Source organism: Otolemur garnettii, unplaced genomic scaffold, assembly GCF_000181295.1.
Source record: "Otolemur garnettii isolate 467f Iridium unplaced genomic scaffold, OtoGar3 scaffold00083, whole genome shotgun sequence".
Lineage (NCBI taxonomy): Eukaryota > Metazoa > Chordata > Mammalia > Primates > Galagidae > Otolemur > Otolemur garnettii.
In genome coordinates, this window is record NW_003852478.1 from 3,953,306 (window position 1) to 3,972,629 (window position 19,324).

General features: G+C 40.1%; 1 protein-coding gene across 3 annotated transcripts in view; it reads left to right on the forward strand.

The window, feature by feature from the left end:
• The window catches only part of GABRB1 (gamma-aminobutyric acid type A receptor beta1 subunit), a 400,370-nt gene extending 382,421 nt beyond the window's left edge, over nt 1-17,949 (forward strand). The window contains exon 9 of one of the 3 annotated variants that reach the window (XM_003794587.2): nt 17,184-17,949. In XM_003794587.2, coding sequence (XP_003794635.1) covers nt 17,184-17,528 — 345 coding nt within the window. In that variant the 3' untranslated portion in view covers nt 17,529-17,949. The remainder of the gene's footprint in view (nt 1-17,183) is intronic. The other 2 variants (XM_012808080.1, XM_012808081.1) reach the window with 2 other exon arrangements.
• The last annotated feature ends 1,375 nt before the right edge of the window (nt 17,950-19,324 follow it).

Here is a 19,324-nt window from a genome sequence, read left to right on the forward strand (position 1 = left end):
ATTCTTTTTATATTTATTTTTATTTTTTTGAGACAGAGTCTCACTAGGTCACCCTCAGCAGAGCGCTGTAGTGTCACAGCTCACAGCAACTTCAAACTCTTGGGCTTAAGTGATTCTCTTGCCACAGCCTCCCAAGCAAGTAGGACCACAGGCATCCAACTATATTTTTGTTGTGGTTGTCATTGTTGATTTTAACTGGCCTGGGCTAGGTTCAAACCTGCCAGCCTCAGTCTATGTGGCCAGTGCCCTACCCACCGAGCTACAGGCATCACCCAGGAAGGAATATTGTACTCCCATAAGGTAACTGATTTATAAAATGAGACAAGATAATAGATGATTGGAGGTGTATACCTGAAAGGAGGAAGCTTTTCACTGTCTGGTTATGATGATACCAGCTTTAAACATCTACTAGAAGGTCACCCCTTTTCTGTTCCCATCCCCATCTCAGTCGCCTTATAAACCTACCAGTTCATCCTCGACAGAGCTTGAAATGTGTGTTAATTGATAAATCATGGGAGAAAGCCCACATAAGGAAAATGATACAGGTTCAGTGGTAGGAAAACTCAGAACACAAAAAATGGACGGATGCTTGAAGACAGGTGGAATTTGGGAAACTATAAAGGAAGAGGCCAAGCCCTGCAGTTGTCTAGAAAACCAGTGTTCTCTAAGGAGAGTTGGTGAATGAAAGGCCAAGCAAACTGGAGCCAATTTATCCAGATAACATTAAAAGATTATAAAACAAACTTGAACCAAACACTTCGGGCTTTTACCTTGATTTCACACCAGAATATCAGGGAACTTTTACAAAAGCATAAGAGATAGATAACGACAAGAGAAAAACTTCATAAGCTATATCAGATGCAGAGGCATGGCCCTTCTCTTTCTAAAGAGGACTTAGTGACCAACTAATAAATAAGTAAAATGTTTCCATCTGACTCATCTTTATTTCATAAACAGGCTGTTCGGGTACCAGTGGGCATAAATGTGGCAAGATTTCACTGGACCTCAAGTCAGTACATTTTTATCCCAAGTGAATTGACTTTTTAAAATTTGAATTCCAGGAGAGAGCATGGAAAATCCCTCAATTGTCAGGAGAGAAAACACTTTAAGAAGGTTTTAAAAAATGTGTTTTTATGCATGGAAAGCTGAACTGGGAACTCTACAAGTGCTTTTCACAGGAAAATAAATATAATTATGCCAAAATTCAAAAAGAAATCATGTAAAGACAAGGCAGAGTGATTCGTTTCAGACTAATCTGCCATAGATAAAAATTACATACCCTGAGCAAAAATTTCTTTTAACAACCCTTGAAGAGAAGGCAACCACACTGTTGAAATCTGTGTTTATAGCTTCTTCTCTGAGGCCACATCCCAGCCTGACAGATGTGGGACAAAAAACTTCAGCAGAAAACTGCAATTTTGCTACATTGAGGAGTCAGAGCATAGAGTTTGATACTTCCACAGTTTCTGGAAACTTCAGAAAGAAGAAAGTCAAGGCAAAGACTCAAAATCCGAGAATAAGCTTGCCCAAGTTCATCCCTGAATTACAAATATACAAGCTAAATACAAAAAAGGCCCAGCGTGGGGGTGGGGCAACCAAATAAAAACCAGCTAAAACCTGGACAGAGGTGGACGGGGGGTGAGCAGAGAATTTAGTTGCTGTCCGCCATGTGACATATTCAGAGTTTGGGGTTTTGTGGGGAAGTGGGGGAGGGGTAAACAATTATGCTTCCATTAAATTTTTTTTATTAAATCATAAACACATAGATCATGTATACGTTAATGCATTTACGGGGTACAATGTGCTGATTTCATATAGAATTGGGAGCATTTACATCGCACTGGTTAATATATTCCTCATCTCATTCCATTAAAATCCTAAAAGGCTGCTACCTTAACAGTAAATCCTAAGTCAGGTTACAATAGCCTGACCCTAAGAATACATGAGTCTCCAGGCATTCTAGGTGATATATTAATAATATAACTGCCCACCAAAACAAACCTCAACATTCTTTGGTGAAAATAACAGAATCCAGAGTTTCTACAGTTAATCATCCAAAATATCTAGGAAATAATGAATAATTACCAGACATGAGAAGAAACAGGAAAATGTGGTCATAGTAAAGAGAAAAACTGTAATCAATAGAAACTTATCTATACAATTCTCAAGTGTTGGCTTAAAGCTAAATTCTATAAAATAACTATAATTAATATATTTAAAGATCCATAAGAAATAGTCCAAAACTGGAAACAACCAAAATATCCCACAATGAATGAGTGATTAAACAATCTGTGGTGCTTTTATGCCAGAGAATGTTATTCCAATTTAAAAGAATGAACAACTTGGGTGGATCTCAAGGACATCAGATTGAGTCAAAAGAGCCATTCTTAAAGGATTCCATACTACATAGTTCCATTTATATAACACTCTTGAAAGAAAAAAATTACAGATATGGAGAATGGATTAGTGGTTTCCAGGAGTTTATGATAGTAGAGAAGTGGGTGGGATGGGTGGGACTATTCATGAAGGGGTAGCATGAGAAAAATCTTCCCAGTAGTGGAATAGTCCAGCATGTCAACTAAAGTGGTGGTTACACAAATCACACAATCAACACATGTAACAAAATTATACAGGACTATATCCACTTTATACCAATCTCAATTTCCTGTCTTCGATACTGCATCATAGTTGTGTAAGATGTCATCCATGGGAGAAAATAGGTGAAGGGTATGTGGTATCTTTGCAACTTTCTGGGAATCTCTAATGATTTCAAAATAAAACTTCTAAAGTCAATAGGAAAATACTGATATAATGCATGAAGAGATAGAGAGTTTCAGAAAATAATTAAACCTATAAAAATGGACCAATAGAGGTCTGGGCATGGTGGCTCACTCTTGTAATCCCAGCACTGTAGGAGGCTGAGGCAGGTGGATTACTTGAGCTCAGGAGTTTGAGTCCAGCCTGAGCAAGAGCAAGACCCCCATCTCTAAAAATATCCAAGTATTGTGGCAGGTGCCTGTAATCCCAGCTACTAAGGAGGCTGAGGCAAGAGGATCACTTGAGCCCAAGAGTTTGAGATTGCTGTGAGCTAGAATGTCACACTGCTCAAACTTGGAGGGGTAAGACTCTGTCTAAAAAAAAGAAAAAAACATAGACCAATGGAATTAAAAATTGTATTGGACAGATTAATACCACATAGTATGTGATAGATGAAAGGATTAGCAAAATTAAAAGTCATCTGGGGCTCCTCTCAGTTTTTGGTTGTGTTCTTAACCATAAGTGCTACTATTTCAAAATGACCTAACTGACATCTTACTCTAGGTTTCTGCCTATGGGACTTCCACAATAGTAAGTATAGAGTTATTTGTGTAATTATTTTTTTATTAAATCATAGCTGTGTACATTAATGCAATCATGGGGTACAATGTGCTGGTTTTATATACAATTTGAAATGTTTTCATTAAATTGGTTAACATAGCCTTCACGGCATTTTCTTAGTTATTGTGTTAAGACATTGATATTCTACACCTAGTAAATTTCACATGTACCCTTATAAGGTGCACCGTAGGTGTGGTCACAGCAATTACCCTCTCTCTACCCCTCCTCCTCCCTCTCCTCTCCTCACTCTCCCCTTTCCTCATCTTTTTGGGCTATAATAGGGTTTATAATAAGGTTTCTTTTCATAAGAAAGCTATAAATTGGTTTCATAGTAAGACTGAGTACACTGGATACTTTTTCTTCCATTCTTGAGAAACTTTGCTCAGAAGAATATGTACCAATGTCTCCATCTTTCTTTAAGGTGGCTTAATACTCCATGGTGTACATATACCACAATTTATTGATCCATTCATGGGTCGATGGTAACATGGGCTTCTCCCATGACTTAACGATTATGAATTGGGCTGCAGTAAACATTCTGAGACATGTATCTTTGTTGTAATGTGATTTTTGGCCTTCGGGATATGATAGGGGAATTGTAGGATCAAATGGCAGGTCTATTTTTAGATCTCTAAGTGTTCTCCAAACATCTTTCCAAAGGGAACGTATTAGTTTGCATTCCCACCAGCAATGTAGAAGTGTTCCTTCTTCTCCATATACTAGCCAACATCTCTGGTTTGGGGATTTTGTGATGTGGGCTAATCTTACTGAAGTTAGATGATATTTCAAAGTAGTTTTGATTTGCATTTCTCTGATGATTAAGGATGATGAGCAGTTTTTCATGTGTCTGTAGGCCATGTGCCTGTCTTCTTCAGAGAGTATCTCTTCAAGTCCCTTGCAAACCCTGAGATGGGGTCACTTGTTCTTTTCTTGCTAATATGTTTGAGTGCTCTGTGGATTCCGGTTATTAAACCTTTGTCAGAGACATAACCTGCAAATATCTTCTCCCATTCTGAGTTCTGTCTGCTTGTTTTACTTACTGTGTTCTTGGCTGTAAAGAAACTTTTTAGTTTGATCAGGTCCCAGTAGTGTATTTTTGATGTTACTTCAATTACCCAGGGGTCCTCCTTATAAAATATTCACCCAGACCAATTTCTTCAAGAGTTTTCCCTGCACTTTCTTCTAGTATTTTTATAGTTTCATGTCTTAAGTTTAAATCTTTAATCCAGTGAGAGTCTATCTTAGTTAATGGTGAGAGGTGTGGGTCCAGTTTCAGTCTTCTACAGGTCACCAGCCAGTTCACTCAGCACCATTTGTTAAATAGGGAATCTTTTCCCCACTGACTATTTTTAATTGGCTTGTCAAAGATCAAATAATGGTAAGTAGCTGGGTTCATCTCTTGGTTCTCTATTCTGCTTCATACATCTACCTCTCTGTTTTTCTGCCAGTACCATGCTGTTTTGATCACTATCGATTTATAGTATAGTCTGAGGTCTGGTAGAGTAATTCCCCCTGCTTTGTTTTTATTTCTGAGTAATGTCTTGGCTATTTGAGATCTTTTTCTGATTCCATATAAAATGAAGTATTATTTTTGGCTTCACATCAGAATTCTACCAAACCTTTAAAGAGGAACTAGTATCAATATTACTCAACCTTTTCCAAAATATAGAAAAAGAAGAAATACTACCCAACACATTCTATGAAACAAATATCACTTTGATCCCCAAATGAGGAAAAGATCCAATAAGAAAAGAAAATTATAGACCAATATCACTAATAAATATTGATACAAAAATATTCAACAAGATCCTAACAAAGAGAATCCAGCAACACATCAAACAAATTGTATACCATGACCAAGTAGGTTTTATCCAGGGTCCCAAGGCTCATTCAATATACATAAATCTATAAGTATAATTCAGCACATAAACAAATTAAAAAACAAAGACCATATGATTCTCTCTCAAATGACACAGAAAAAGCTTTTGATAATATCCAGCATCCTTTCATGATCAGAACACTTAAGAAAATTAGTATAGAAGGGACATTTCTTAAACTGATAGAGGCCATCTACAGCAAACCCACAGCCAATATCATATTGAATGGAGTTAAATTGAAATTATTTCCACTCAGACCAGGAACCAAGCAAGGGTGCCCATTGTCTCCACCACTTTTTAACATTGTAATGAAAGTCTTAGCCATTGCAATTAAGGAAGAAAAGGCGGTCAAGGGTGTCCATATAGGGTCAGAAGAGATCAAACTTTCACTCTTAACAGATGATATGATTGTATATCTGGAAAACACCAGGGATTCTACTACAAAACTCTTAGAAGTGATTTAGGAATACAGCAGCATCTCAGGTTACAAAATCAACACTCATAATTCTGTTTGCCTTTATATATACCAACAATAGTCAAGATGAAAAAACAGTCAAGGACTCTATTTCGTTCACAGTACTGCCAAAGAAGATGAAATATGTGGGAGTTTGCCTAACAAAGAATGTGAACGATCTCCATAAAGAGAACTATGAAACTCTAAGAAAAGAAATAGCTGAAGATGTTAACAAATGAAAAAACATACCATGCTCATAGCTGGGAAGAATCAACATTGTTAAAATGTCCATACTACCCAAAGCAATATACAATTGTAAGGCAATCCCTATTAAAGCTCCACTATCATACTTTAAAGATCTGGGAAAAAAAAATTTTTTTTTGAGACAGACTCTCACTATGTCTCCCTAGGCATCACAGCTCACAGCAACCTCAAACTCTTGGGCTTAAGTGATTCTCTTGCCTCATCCTCCCAAGTAGCTAGGACTACAGGAGCCTACCACAACACCCAGCTATGTGTAATTATTTTTTAACATTCATTTCTTTTATTAGACTATAGCTTCCAAACAATAAGCACCAGGGTCCTTGTCAGTTAAATTTATCACTCTTTCCTACTTACTAGAAGAGGAAAAATACCAAATAAGTTCCTGCTGAATGAATAAATTAATGTGTTAGTGAATGAATGCTAGACAGCTCTTTTCCACTAAGGATAGGTTTTTACAGACTACATAAGGCATTCGGTGTTTCATCATAATGCTTGACAAAATTCTTATATATTCATAATCAGAAAGAGAGGCTACACTCCAGCTTCTGCCTCAGACTGTCTTACTGTTTCGACCCCTTTGATTGTAGAAGTTTTTCTTTTAAGTATGCTTTATACCAACCTCTGATACCCTCTTTGAATCACTGTCATACAACATTACATACACTCTTCAAGGAAGCTTTAAAGCTAAGATTTTATAAGCCTCTTCATATTTAGATGGAATAATAATAGAAGCATCGATTACCATCTCATGCAAGTTTTAATCATCCCTGCAGCTGCTTGGGTTCTGCAGTTCCTAACTTTTCTATCCTCTTCTAAAACCAGGGGCCCAGACCGATGATGTGTCAATAACAAAGCAAGTCCATTCCTTCATCTGTTAAGCGTATCATCTTTAGTAGTTAAATTAGTAAAGCAAACTGTGCAGTAGTTAAAAATACTATCCCCTGGTTAATTTCAGAAAGATAAAAAGTGATATTAGATTTTTTCTTTAATGTAATGGTTGGAGGATCCTCCCCTTTGTTTTAGATACTTGTAAACAGTTAGATTTAAATGCCCTGTGTGCTGTGGTCCCAGACAATTTTCATTTGAGAGATGCCTCCTATTTGCCTTGGTTCACTGGAGCATGGAGTGGGGATTGTACAGTTATTACACGTTACTTTGATAGCTTTGGCTGGGCAGTCAGGTCAAGAGGTATCTGTACTGAAGCTTCAGGAGTGCTTGCTTTGTCTTGATTTATATTTCCAGCAGCTGCTCTGAAGAATCTTTTTATATGAGTACAGATGCCAGATCCAGACATTAGGAGAGTTTCAGCCTCCAAGGTGATAAAGACTGCAGATTCATAAACCCCTCAGGCATCATTTGAAACTAGAGATGGCATTTAGAGCTTTGAAAGATGGATTTCACAGTACAACTAGGGTTTAAGTAAGCTACCTCTGGGCCATTTTTATACCGGTCTGGAACATTCTCAGTGGTATATACTTGCCACAGTGCCTTTCCATTTGCAAATAAATGAAATGGATGAAATGACAGCATCGGTGGTCTGTGAGTGGAAATTGATTCAAAGTCATTCGAAGTCATGGAGGACGCTGGGGAAGTCTTCCAAGGATTCATACAAAATGTGCAATTACACCCCCAGTAGTAAATAAATAGATTTTTTTCTTGAGAATTGGATATTGGTATTGTGATCTGACCTCTTTACTCCCATTCCTATTCTTGGTAGTTAGTCATCTCCACACTTTCAGACAACCTTCTTAATATAGATCAGTTCTGTATTGTGGTTAATTCCAGGGTACAAAATGCACGTGAAAGTGGACATTGTCAAGGTAAACAGCTTTGTGCTTATGTTTAGCCTAGAACAGTTCAAAACCTGGTAGCCTTTGAGCCTAAGCCTTCAGACCAACAGGAACTTAAGCCTTCCTTAAGTGAATCTGATGTAGTATCCAGAATTCCTACTGACAGCCTATGTTGACAGTCATAAATAGTGTTCATTGTACCTGATAGGTAGGTTTTTATCCCTCACCCTTCTCCCCTCCCCCTTCTAGTTTTCAGTGTCCATTACATCATTTTATGACCACATGTATCTCTTGTTTAACTCCCACTTATAAGGAGGAACATGTGGTATCTGTTTTTCCATGAACTTCTTTAGCCCTCAAGCCCCTCTCCAACCCTCGCTTGGTTCACATTTTGTTCTGCAGCTTTGGTTTAATCCTATCTTATCTCCAGAGTCTTCAGTAGTTTATTTTTTTTTTTTTTCTGAAGGAGGGCACTATCGCTCTCCCTCCTCACCCTCCATCTCTCTTTCTCTATTTTTTTTCTACCCAAACATCTAGAATTCTTTTGGTGAGCAAGAAAGTAATCTAACTTATTACTTACCCAGCTTAAGACAAAAAGGTGGGGTGGAGGGCAGCAGAAGGGGGCATTTACTGGTCCACATAAATTAAAGTTCCAGGCCTAGTTCTACTTTCACATGTGGCATGCCAGGTGTTCAAACACTATCATCAGAAAGCATCTCTCTGCATCTCTTAATTCTGCTTTCATCCATCAACTTTATCTTCAGTAGACACTTCCATTTTGGTGGTCCAAAATCTCTAAGTTTATAGTGTCAAAGTTCTACAACACTAACACAAAATTACTTTCTTATACCCAATAGTTCCAACAGCAACAACAAAGTCCTAGGATTAGATCTTTTTGGACCACCTTGAGTCATATTTTGTGGAAGTGAAACCTCACAGAAAAGTGGAAAACACTAACAGCCCAAGTCTGGGTCACTTGCGTGCCTCTGGAGCCTGGAAGTCACAGTCAGGCTGACCTCAACCACATGCACCAAGGAAAAGGCCAGGGTTATCAGAGGAGGGTGGAACAAGATCAGATGGGTCAAACCAGTGGGCACCTGCCAAAACCACATAGAACCCTTGGGCTGCAGATGAGGAGGATCTTAATCTGAAATGAAAGGAACTCAAACCTGTATTTTTAACAAGTTTCACAGTGGATCAAATGCACATTCATGATCTACCCTGGAGATCTAGAGAGTCCAGATGCCCAGCAGTCCTCAGTCACTGAAACTCAAACAGAGCTCAGAGCAGTGGCTTGAAGATTGAGTTTCAGAGTTCCACATTCTGCAGGCATTCACTCAGCCACTCCACTGGAATATCTCGGGCCCAGTTCTGGGAGGGCCGGGGGTTATACCACATAGTGAGAGGCAACAGCAAAGCACCTGCCCTCCTGAAACAGACATTCCAGTTGAGGTAACTGACAAACAAATAAATAAAAATGCATGATATAATGACAGGTGACCACAGTCATGGTGAAAACAGTTATGCAAAGCTAGCCAGGTAACAGTATGGGCAAGAAAGAACATTCCAAGGGAAAGACCGTGCAGGTGGAATGCCCAGAGGACTTGGGAGCATCAGGGGACAACCCAACAAAACCAGTGTGTCTGGAGCAGAAAGCTCAAGGAGCAGAGTGGTAGGAAAATGAGGGCAGACGAGTCTGCGGGAGCCAAACCACATGTTGCTCTGTGCATGAGGATGAAAAAGTCAGATTTCTCATTCTATATATAGAGAAGTAGCTAGAAGGTTTAAACAGAGGAGACATCATTTGTTTTATACTTTTATACACTCCAGCAGAGAAAAGACCACAGGGCTGCATTCCCGGAAAGAGGAAGATCACTTATGAGGCAAAAGGTGATTGTGGGGAGAAGTGGTCAAAATCAGGATGTGTGTATAAGAAGAGCCATTTGGACCTGCTAGTACGTAAAATGGGAGAAATGAGAAAAAGAAAGAAATCAAAGATAAGTGTTCTGGAAAATTGCCAGTTCTTTCTCTATTTCCTGGGTAATATGATATGGCTTTGTTTACACTTATGTAGGTTTGTACTTAACCTTCTATTCTGTCTCAAAATGGTAATAAAGTTTCTACTTTTGCCAGTAGCTGGCAAGACGCCAAAACATAGGCTGAACTTCCATCCTCCCGCCTCTCACCTTCAAAAAAAAAAAAAAAAAAAATGGTTTCAGGAATTCCAGGCTAAAGGATCAGAGTTTGGCAGCCCTACTGAGAGCAGATGGCTGGCGGTAATAGCAGGAGTGTGGTACATACCATGAGAGACATGGGGGGACGGAGGTTAGCTGTTGTAGCTCTCTGCTGTCTCCAGGGGCAGGCAGCCAGGGGAACTGGACAGCTTTATTAAGTAGAGTGTGGGCTTCCTGAGGACAGTGTATTAGCTCAGTCTGCAGCCAGCTTCACATCCTTTGTCTCCTGCTCTGTGCTTCAGAACCACTCGGTAAATATGAACCAATTGAATTGGCTCTCAAGCGGGAAATAATTCACTGTTAGCCTGGAGGTATTCCTCAGCAGGGCTTTAAACCTGCCAGTGAAAACAAGATTATATTTTATTCCAATTACATTGAAATGTGTTCAGCTATATTTATATATGGAACATATCTGAACAGTTTGATTCAGTGAGTGACAACATTTTTCAGAGCCAGAGGCACACTGTGGGGATGTTGGGGACAGAAAGAAGGAGAGGGTAAGCTGGAAGGTGTAGGAAAAGGGATAAACCCAAACTAGAAAATAAATTTGTACATTTGCTTCAGGTTTCTATTGAGGAAAGAAATAGTATAGCCATTCTGTCAGTGTTTTCTGGACTTTTTAGACATTTGAGAATTATCCTATGATTTTTGGCCTACCCTTTGTAGAACCAATAGAAATAGGACCAACATACATATACAAAGAGTTTTGTTTTTTTTTTTTTCTTTAAGGAATCATCTTCTGCTATTAAGAAGGCTGGCAGAGAGCAGGTTGCAGGCTGGAAACTCACGTGAAAATTAATACAAGTTCTGACAATTAAGTTCACAGATTCATCCTAGAGAAAGTCCTACATACCTCATTACTGAATATCACTGCCATCACCTCCAAAGTACTCCCCTTGGAAGCTACACACTGATGCCAGCACCTAGTTCACCCTTCAAAGCAATTTTGGAACTCTTTCTCTGGACTATCAAACCTGTCATGGTATTATTGGTGATGTTCTAAGTGTCATCAAAATGTTTTCCTTTCAATATTTTCTTTCTCTTTGAGTTAAGAAAAAAATCACTGGGTACCAGATCAGCTGAGTAGGGGAGGGTGTTCCACTATAGTTGTTTGTTTACTGGTTAAAAACTCCCTCACAGACAGTGCTGTGTAAGCTGGTGCCTTGTTCTGATGCAAGAGCCATGAATTGATGGCCAAGAGTTTCAGTTAAGATTTCCCTGTTGCTCTCCTAATGTTTAGTTGAGCTGCTATGTTTCTCATAGTTAGCTGATTATCTTTATGCACAATTTGACAAATTTCTGCAATTTTTTCATCAGTTCTGCTTATTACTATCTTCCCTGACCTTTCTTCCTCAGTGATGCTTTCATTTCCCTCAGAAAAACATTTAAGCCATCTGTACACTGCCATTTTCTTCATGGTATTATCCCCATAAACTTGGACTAACATGTCCCTGATTTCACTTCCCCTCTTGCCAAGTTTAACAAGAAATTTACAAATGTTTGTTTATTGCTCTAATTCAAGCTCCATCATTCTTATGATGGATTACAAAAACATGGGGCAACAATAATGAACACTACTCAGCAAGACATTGCCACACATCCACATGAGCACAGCTGGCAGACACTGATATGCCAAGGTTACAGAACCTTACCAAGTTGTTTGCACAGTGCTGCCAACACAAGCACACAGTGGTGAATTCACCAATGAAATTGTCAGACATCATCTTGCAATCTTGAGGCTGACATCTGAAAAGCATGCTAGAAACTTGGGCAAGATTTCTACATTACAATCATAAGGACGAATTTCCTCTTTTCCTGAAAACCTTAGTTTTTGCTGTCAAGACATTTAACTAACAGCCTGAGTTCCACCAATATTATCAAGTGTAATCTCCTTTACCTACCCAGTAACTGATTGTAGATGTCAACGACATCTACAAAATACCTTCACAGCAGGTGTTTAACCTAACAACTGAACATCACAGCCCAGCCAAGCTGATACATAAAATCGACTGTCATGACATTTGACCACCTGTACTATCATTTATTTACTCACTTACTTGACAGATACTTATTGAATGCTCCTATATACCAAGTACTTTTTTGGCTTTGGGGAAGTAGCAGTGAGTAAGACCAAGTCCCTGCCCACCTGAAATGGCATTCTACCAGGACACTCAGTGGAAGAAATAAGTTGTATGGGAAGAGAGAAGATCAAGAGTTCAACTCTGGCCTTTTAGAGACTGAGATACCTGGAAACATTAATGCAGTGTCATCTTGTAAGCTCCTCTGTAGTGAGGGTCAAGAGAAAATAAAAAATTGGGAAGTACTTTAAAATTTTCACTTGACATAATGAAATGTGAACATGAATGTAAAGAAAAAATATGTACAAAATCTCCAAGTTATGGGCAGCGTCTGTGGCTCAAGGAGTAGGACACCAGCCCCATATACCAAGAGTGGCAGGTTCAAACCTAGCCCTGGCCAAAAATTGCAAAAGAAACAAAAAGGAAAAAACTCTCCAATAGGTGATTAAAAGAAATATATACAGTTGTTACGTTTTCTTCAAAATGTCACCTGATTTACAACAAAACAAAACACAAATTTATAGAGGAGGGAAGGTATTGCCTATTTTCTAGTATTTTCCAGCTAAAATATTAGCACCTAGTTGAAGAGGCTTGTCTGTTTTTCCCACCACCATCTTCCTGGGACTCTTGTGTTGTCAGTCTTAGGATTTAAAGACTAGGTGGAATGGTTTATAAGCTCCACACAGAAGGAAGGAAGGAAGGAAGGAGTATTCACTAGCCATGAACTGGATTGATTGTCCCTGCCATCTCAGGGCTTTACAAAGTAAAATCCCAGGCTTTCCTTTACACATAAGTCCCTCTAAGATTTGTCTGTGGTCAGCAGGCCCCAAGGCTGGGTATGGTGACCTTGGAGAGAAAAGATGAGAGAGAAGTTCAGCAGACAAGAAGATGGAGCTCATGGTAACAGGCAAGGACAGTCAAACAGCTGTTGGAAAGATCACTGTTATCCTGCCCTTGAAAGAGGGCATAGTGTTTGTCTAGTAAAATGTTTAGAATCAACACTGGGCGGGGGGGGGGGGCAGTGTCTGTACTGGAGAGTACATTACATTGGAGGCTTTAGTCATTGAGGTTTTGGATTTCCTCAAATTGAGGGGTGTGATGTTCCGTTGCTTACACTGATTTCTTCTTCAGTGTCTGGAACAATGCCTGAGGCACAGTAGGCACCCAGTAAACATTTACCGAACAAATGAGCATGAATGAACTATTAACAATTTAAATAGTTATCCGTGTTCCACTGAAAATTACCTCTTGCCGCACAGTAAATATGCCTGTCTAATAAGAGGTGGAGAGAGTGAAGCATTACAAACCCCCGGGGCTGCAGCCCTAAGCCTCACTCTCTGCTTCCCTTTATTAGTTACCTATCTGACGCAGAAGAGCCAGGGTTTATTGATGGGCTCTCCTGAAGCCTTAACAATAATTACGTTCATTTTTCTCTAAATTTAAATTCAATAATGCTCTAAACTGAAAAAAAAAGAATCTGTTATATTGGTTTGAGGAAAATGTGGCTAATGTAACATGTAACGTAGTCATTCTTTCCAATATCAGACAGACTGGCATTCCCAGTCCTAGAAGCTCCCCACCCTCTCAGTAAGCAGATCAGAGGGAGAGAAAAATAGAGAAGGCACAGAGCCAAGCATGTCTACTTCCCGCTTCCGAATGTCCCCAATAGGTCAGCAGGGAGCAGTGATGGGAGAGAAGGAGGGAAGTCGGAAGAATTTCTTCCTTCGCTTCTCTGAGGGAGATTGGAACAGGAATTCCCATCCTTCAGGGTACCAAGGGAAATGGGGAATAATTATCCTACTAAATAGTAATTTCAACATCAGCAGTTTTTTAAAACTCTATTTGTCTGTACCCACCCTTGGAATCCAGTATGTTAACATTTTCATTTGCCTCTCTTCCTTCTCCCTCACGGTCGAAAAATCTTCAGTGTCTGAATTGTGCTCAGCTCAGGTGTTGATGTTTTGATACGGTAGAACCTCTGTAAGTTGACCACCCAAGGGACTGGAACAAACTGGTCAACATACAGAGGAGGTCAATATAAGAAATAGGCCTCCTATTGATACATACATGTGGTGCATGTCCAGTATAAGAAGATTATATCAGCTTAAGGAGGTGGTCATTGTAGAAAGGTGGTCAACTGTGGAGGCTCTACGGTACTGTTTTATTAACTAGGTAGTACTTGGCCCCTGCAGATGTTGAACCATTGTACAACACGGCTTCTTGCCTCTTCTGAAGATGTAAGGAAAAAATGGCCTTTTTTCCATGCATAGTATTTTTAAAAAGTGGTATTTGTGGTATTTTTTTTAACATTAGCAAATTTTTAATTCAATTTTTTTCTGCTCATAAATGACTCTGCCGAAATAAGAGTACCTTAGATGTCCTCATGTGGCTGAGGCAAACGGAAAGTTGCTCTTCTCCAAGGCAGAGGGGTTAGGTTCCGAGCCCTACAAAAATTCAAAAATTCCTCCTTGGTATAATTCTTCCTTTCTTTTCTACTGCACTGTCCTAATCCAGGCCCTCATTATCTATCCCCAAGCACTTCAACAGCTCTGACTGGGAAAAATAGAACAGCAATCTGAAAATGCAATCTAAAAATCAATATCAACACAAAGTAATATCAGCTAATGGGGAAATGAATGGAAAAGATCAGAGGTCCCTAACTGGCTATTGAGAAGCTAGATCTGGACGCAGACATGTTTTGTCTGCCCCAAAGATCATTTTTATAATACTGGACCCAACTTATAAAAAACAAGTTCAAACACAAATCTATATATTCAGTTTTTCTGGCAAAGGAGGTCATCTAGCAGCTTTGGGGTATAGTTCATTCATTGTGGTGATGGGCTAGAACTGATTGTGGTACCCTCTTTATTTTTTTTATTTGTATTAATGACCTTTTTAGTTACTTGATAGGTACAATTGTATCCTCTTTAGACGTTTGCTCTCCAGACTGCTCACCACACCTTAGCTTCAATCACTTATTTATACTCACCTAGCCTTATTCATTTATGCTCACTGGTCCCTGTAGTGCCTATGTTTTTAAATTCTACTATCAAAGCCAGTGCTAAGGATTTTTGATGGTAAAGATGCTATTTATGTGTCCTTGACGTCTAACACTATATCTGGCACATAGTAAGCACACAATTAATGTTTGGAGAAAATTTTGGAGGTTACCATGATCAGACAAAATGCAGAGGAACACAGAGGAAATGAAATCTAAGTCGAGCCTTGAAGAAAACAGGTAAATTTGATTAACATGCAAAGAGAAGAGAAAATGATCTCTGAGACGAAGAGTATCCTGTTTTAATCCCAAATTGGGTATTTATTTCTTAGGCAATTTACTTAACCTCTCTGAGCCTCAGTTTTCCCATCTGCTGAACTAGGATAATATTATATATTTCATAAAGTTGTTGTAACTGAGATCAATTACTAGGTAGGAGTCAAGTACTGAAATACTGAAATAAATGAGATAAAATATACAGTAGGATTCAATAAATAGCAGTTACTAACAATAACAAGAAAAATAGTAGGAAAAACTCCCCCAAATAAAGACACTTATAGCTTTATGGGGTCTGGGCATGACGGGTAGCCAAGTTAGACTGTAGCAAAGCGCTTCACAGAGGAAAATGATAATAAATAAGAATGGAGAGAGGGTAGAGGCCAGATTCAGGCATCATCTCTCCCTCTGGGCTAACAACTGCATCACTGAATTTCCTCTGGGATGTGGCAAAGGCCAAGGATGGTCGAGTGGTCCTTTCTCAATAGAAAGTGCATGAGCTTGAAATCAGAAGAGACCTAGGTTCAAATCTCAGGTCTTGCACTTACTAGCTGAGTAGACTTGAGCCCGTTTCTTAACTATTGTCTCAGTTTTCTTATCTATAAAATGCAGATGAAATGGCCTGCCTTTTAAAGTAGGGTAGCTGTAAATATTGAACAAGTAATATGTATACGAAGCATCTACCATTATGCTAGTCCCATGGTGGGTGCTCAATAAATGCTAGTTTTCTAATCGGTACTGTGGTAGCACCATTACAGGCTGTCCTGTCCTTTCTTCCCTTCCCCTCTGGTTTGTATTCGCTTCCTCTTTGGCCTTTACCTCTTTCTTCTTCCTTCTTCTCCAGGCTGTTTTGCCTCCCTACCTTGTGCTTCCACCAAGTGTTTACTGAAATTAATCTCGTTCGAAATCATTTATTGAACACTTACTTAAGTCAGGCTAGTAACGCTAGCTTTAAACAGGGCCTCCTGCACGGCCCTTGGAAGTACTTTAAACTCAGTTGTGCATTATATTCTTTCCACCTAAAGCAGTTTGCAAAGTATATCAGCTTGAAGTTGAACAAGGGTACATTCTAAGTGAAAATGTGGTCACATTTCCTGTAGTTCAAAGGTGTGTGTGAGTAGAGGAGGGAAGAGCAGGTACAGCTGAGTGGGTAGGACTGCAGTGGGGGGAAGCAGCGCTGAGTAACAGTAGAGAAACAAGGATAGCAGGTGTAACCCCGACACGTTAATGTCGGATTCCTGGCCGTTTAGGCTAAGGACGTAATTGAGGATATGCACAAAGATTGAACTAAAAGATGCTCCTTCCAGACTTGCTTATAACCTTGCCATCTAACAATAGGTTATTTTAATCATAGTTGATTCATGTCAGCTATTCATAAATGATGTCCCGGCGGAATATTTATTAACATCCAAAGATGCCCAGGCTACACTGTTAACTGACACAAAGCAGGATCTGTGCGAGAAAGCTGTGTTTGTAGGTACCTATGAGCAGCACAAACCTGGACGGCTGGCAAGATGTTAATGATTACAGGTGAGATTATACATGTTTACTTTTTATTTTTTATCTCTAGCTTAAAATGCTTCCATGTTATCACTTTTATAACACGAAAAAATAACACACACTCGTGTTTTGTGAGTGGAGACAGATAACCAGATAATTAGCAAGATAGACGGGTGACAGCCAGAGCTCAATATAATCTCCACGTCTGGGAGGCACAGAGAGCCGCTGTCTAGGGAGACAATATGGAATGGTCCCTGAGCAGGTTAATAACGACTTAATGAAAATAAGTGACCGTCCTGGCTGTCGTGTCTGAGCCGGTCCTTTCTGCCGCCAGGTGGACGCCCACGGCAACATTCTCCTCAACACCCTGGAGATCAGGAACGAGACGAGCGGCTCCGAGGTGCTCACCAGCATGAGCGAGCCCAAGGCCACCATGTACTCGTACGACAGCGCCAGCATCCAGTACCGCAAGCCGCTGAGCAGCCGCGAGGGCTACGGGCGCGCGCCGGACCGGCACGGGGCGCCCGGCAGGGGGCGCATCCGCAGGCGCGCCTCCCAGCTCAAGGTCAAGATCCCCGACTTGACGGACGTGAACTCCATAGACAAGTGGTCCCGAATGTTCTTCCCCATCACCTTTTCTCTTTTTAATGTTGTTTATTGGCTTTACTATGTCCACTGAGGTCTGTCCTAACGGTTCCATTTAGACGACTTTCCCCGTGTCTTCTTTTTTAACCCTCCAGGTCCCCAGCAGCGATACTGCTGTGTTTTTTGAGGTAAGAGATTCAGCCATCCAATTGGTTTTAGGTCTTGCATATCAATGTCAATTTTATTACTGCACCATGTTTACTTCAAAAAAAAAAAAAAACTATTTTTTTCCAGTCTACTGTGGTCCAGGTTATCAGCTCTTTAAGAGCTCTATTAATTGCCATGTTTACAAACAAACACAAAGAGAGAAGTTAGGTAGGTAGATCTTTAGCAGTCTTTCCCTAGTTGCCCTGGATTTTACTGATTCATTTTTTAAATGAAAATGAAAAGAGGACCTCGCTGTCCACCTGCACTGCTTCCTGGGAAACTGTAACAATCTCATGCTGCCAAAAAAACACCACAATTTCCAGGATCTCAGAAGAAAACACAAAGCCATTGACAAGTTACAGATTTCCAGGAAGAAAAACAAAAAGGAGCCTAGAAAAGGAAGGAAGACTCTCCCCACCCCCAAGTCCCCGAGACTCCCTTGGAGAAGGGCTCCTCGGCTCCCTGGAAACGGAAGGAAGAGTGGGCGAGAGTCAGTCAAGGTTATATACATCCGCCTGCCATCTTCACCTCAATGTTACTCCGGATATTCTGAAAACTGCTTCTTTCTCAGACGGTCCAGCAAATTTTACGTAAACATTAGAATTCAATTGGTAAACCTGGTAGCCATTGAGAACATTTTTTTCTCTTTTACTTAAAAATAAGGAGTTTGAAGGGCAATGGTCATTTTTCTAACTGCCCATCTCAAAGGAGCAGTCCTGAACTTGTTGCATTAGCTTAGAACCCCCTCAAGGCCATGCCTGGAAGCTGGACTCTCACTTCATTTCCATAGTGTCTGCTCCAGAGAACATGAGAGACAGGGGAGGGGAGTGAGTGTGGAGGTGGAGGTGGTGAGAGCTTCAGGGAAGGGGCTGATGAGCAATTTTTGCTTAAGAAAAATATTTCCCTTTCCATGAGGAAGGCAAGATTTATGTGCTGTGAAAGGGTGCCTGGGCAGTTAGCTGAACTGCCAAATCTTAAATCAAATAGTATATATTTCTTTGCCTTCCGGAGAGCAGTATCTAATGGTGACAGGCTGGTCACACGGGCCTCAGCCAAGCATTCTATGGCTCTGCTTTCTTTGCTATGCAGTCCAGACAGGAATGAATGGTTCAGGAAATACACACACACCCATGTTGACATCATTCCCCTCTAGATTCCCATTTGAAAGAAAACCTTGAAAGGCACAAAGCCACAAATAAAAACAATGCCAATGAGAAGAGCACTGAGCCTTCAAACGTACACCCCCAGCCCCTGAAGAATGACCCTGTCTCCTCTCATTAATCCCTGTCACTGCTCCTGGGCCTCATCTCTGCTCGTGGCAGCTTCTGTCATCATTCCCATATACGCGACATCCCTCACTACCCCAATACAATTCTAAACACGTCCAACTAGCTACAGGTGAGATTCTTCCCAAATTATGCCATTGAAAGCTTTGTGTTCTCTGCCCAAGGATCTAGGAATTCTATGTGTTAATTTGCAAGGCTGAATAAAACCATAAGTTGAGTAACCAGTGATGTAAGCAATTTGGGGACTGATCCGCAGCTGTGAAATAAGAGTTACGGTAATAATTTAGATGTTGACTTCTTTTCACGATCTGGCTTTCTCCCTGAGGCTTCAGTGAGGGTCATGTTTACAATAGCATCAGCTGCTGGAAATTAGAGTCGGAACTAGAAAGATAAGGCT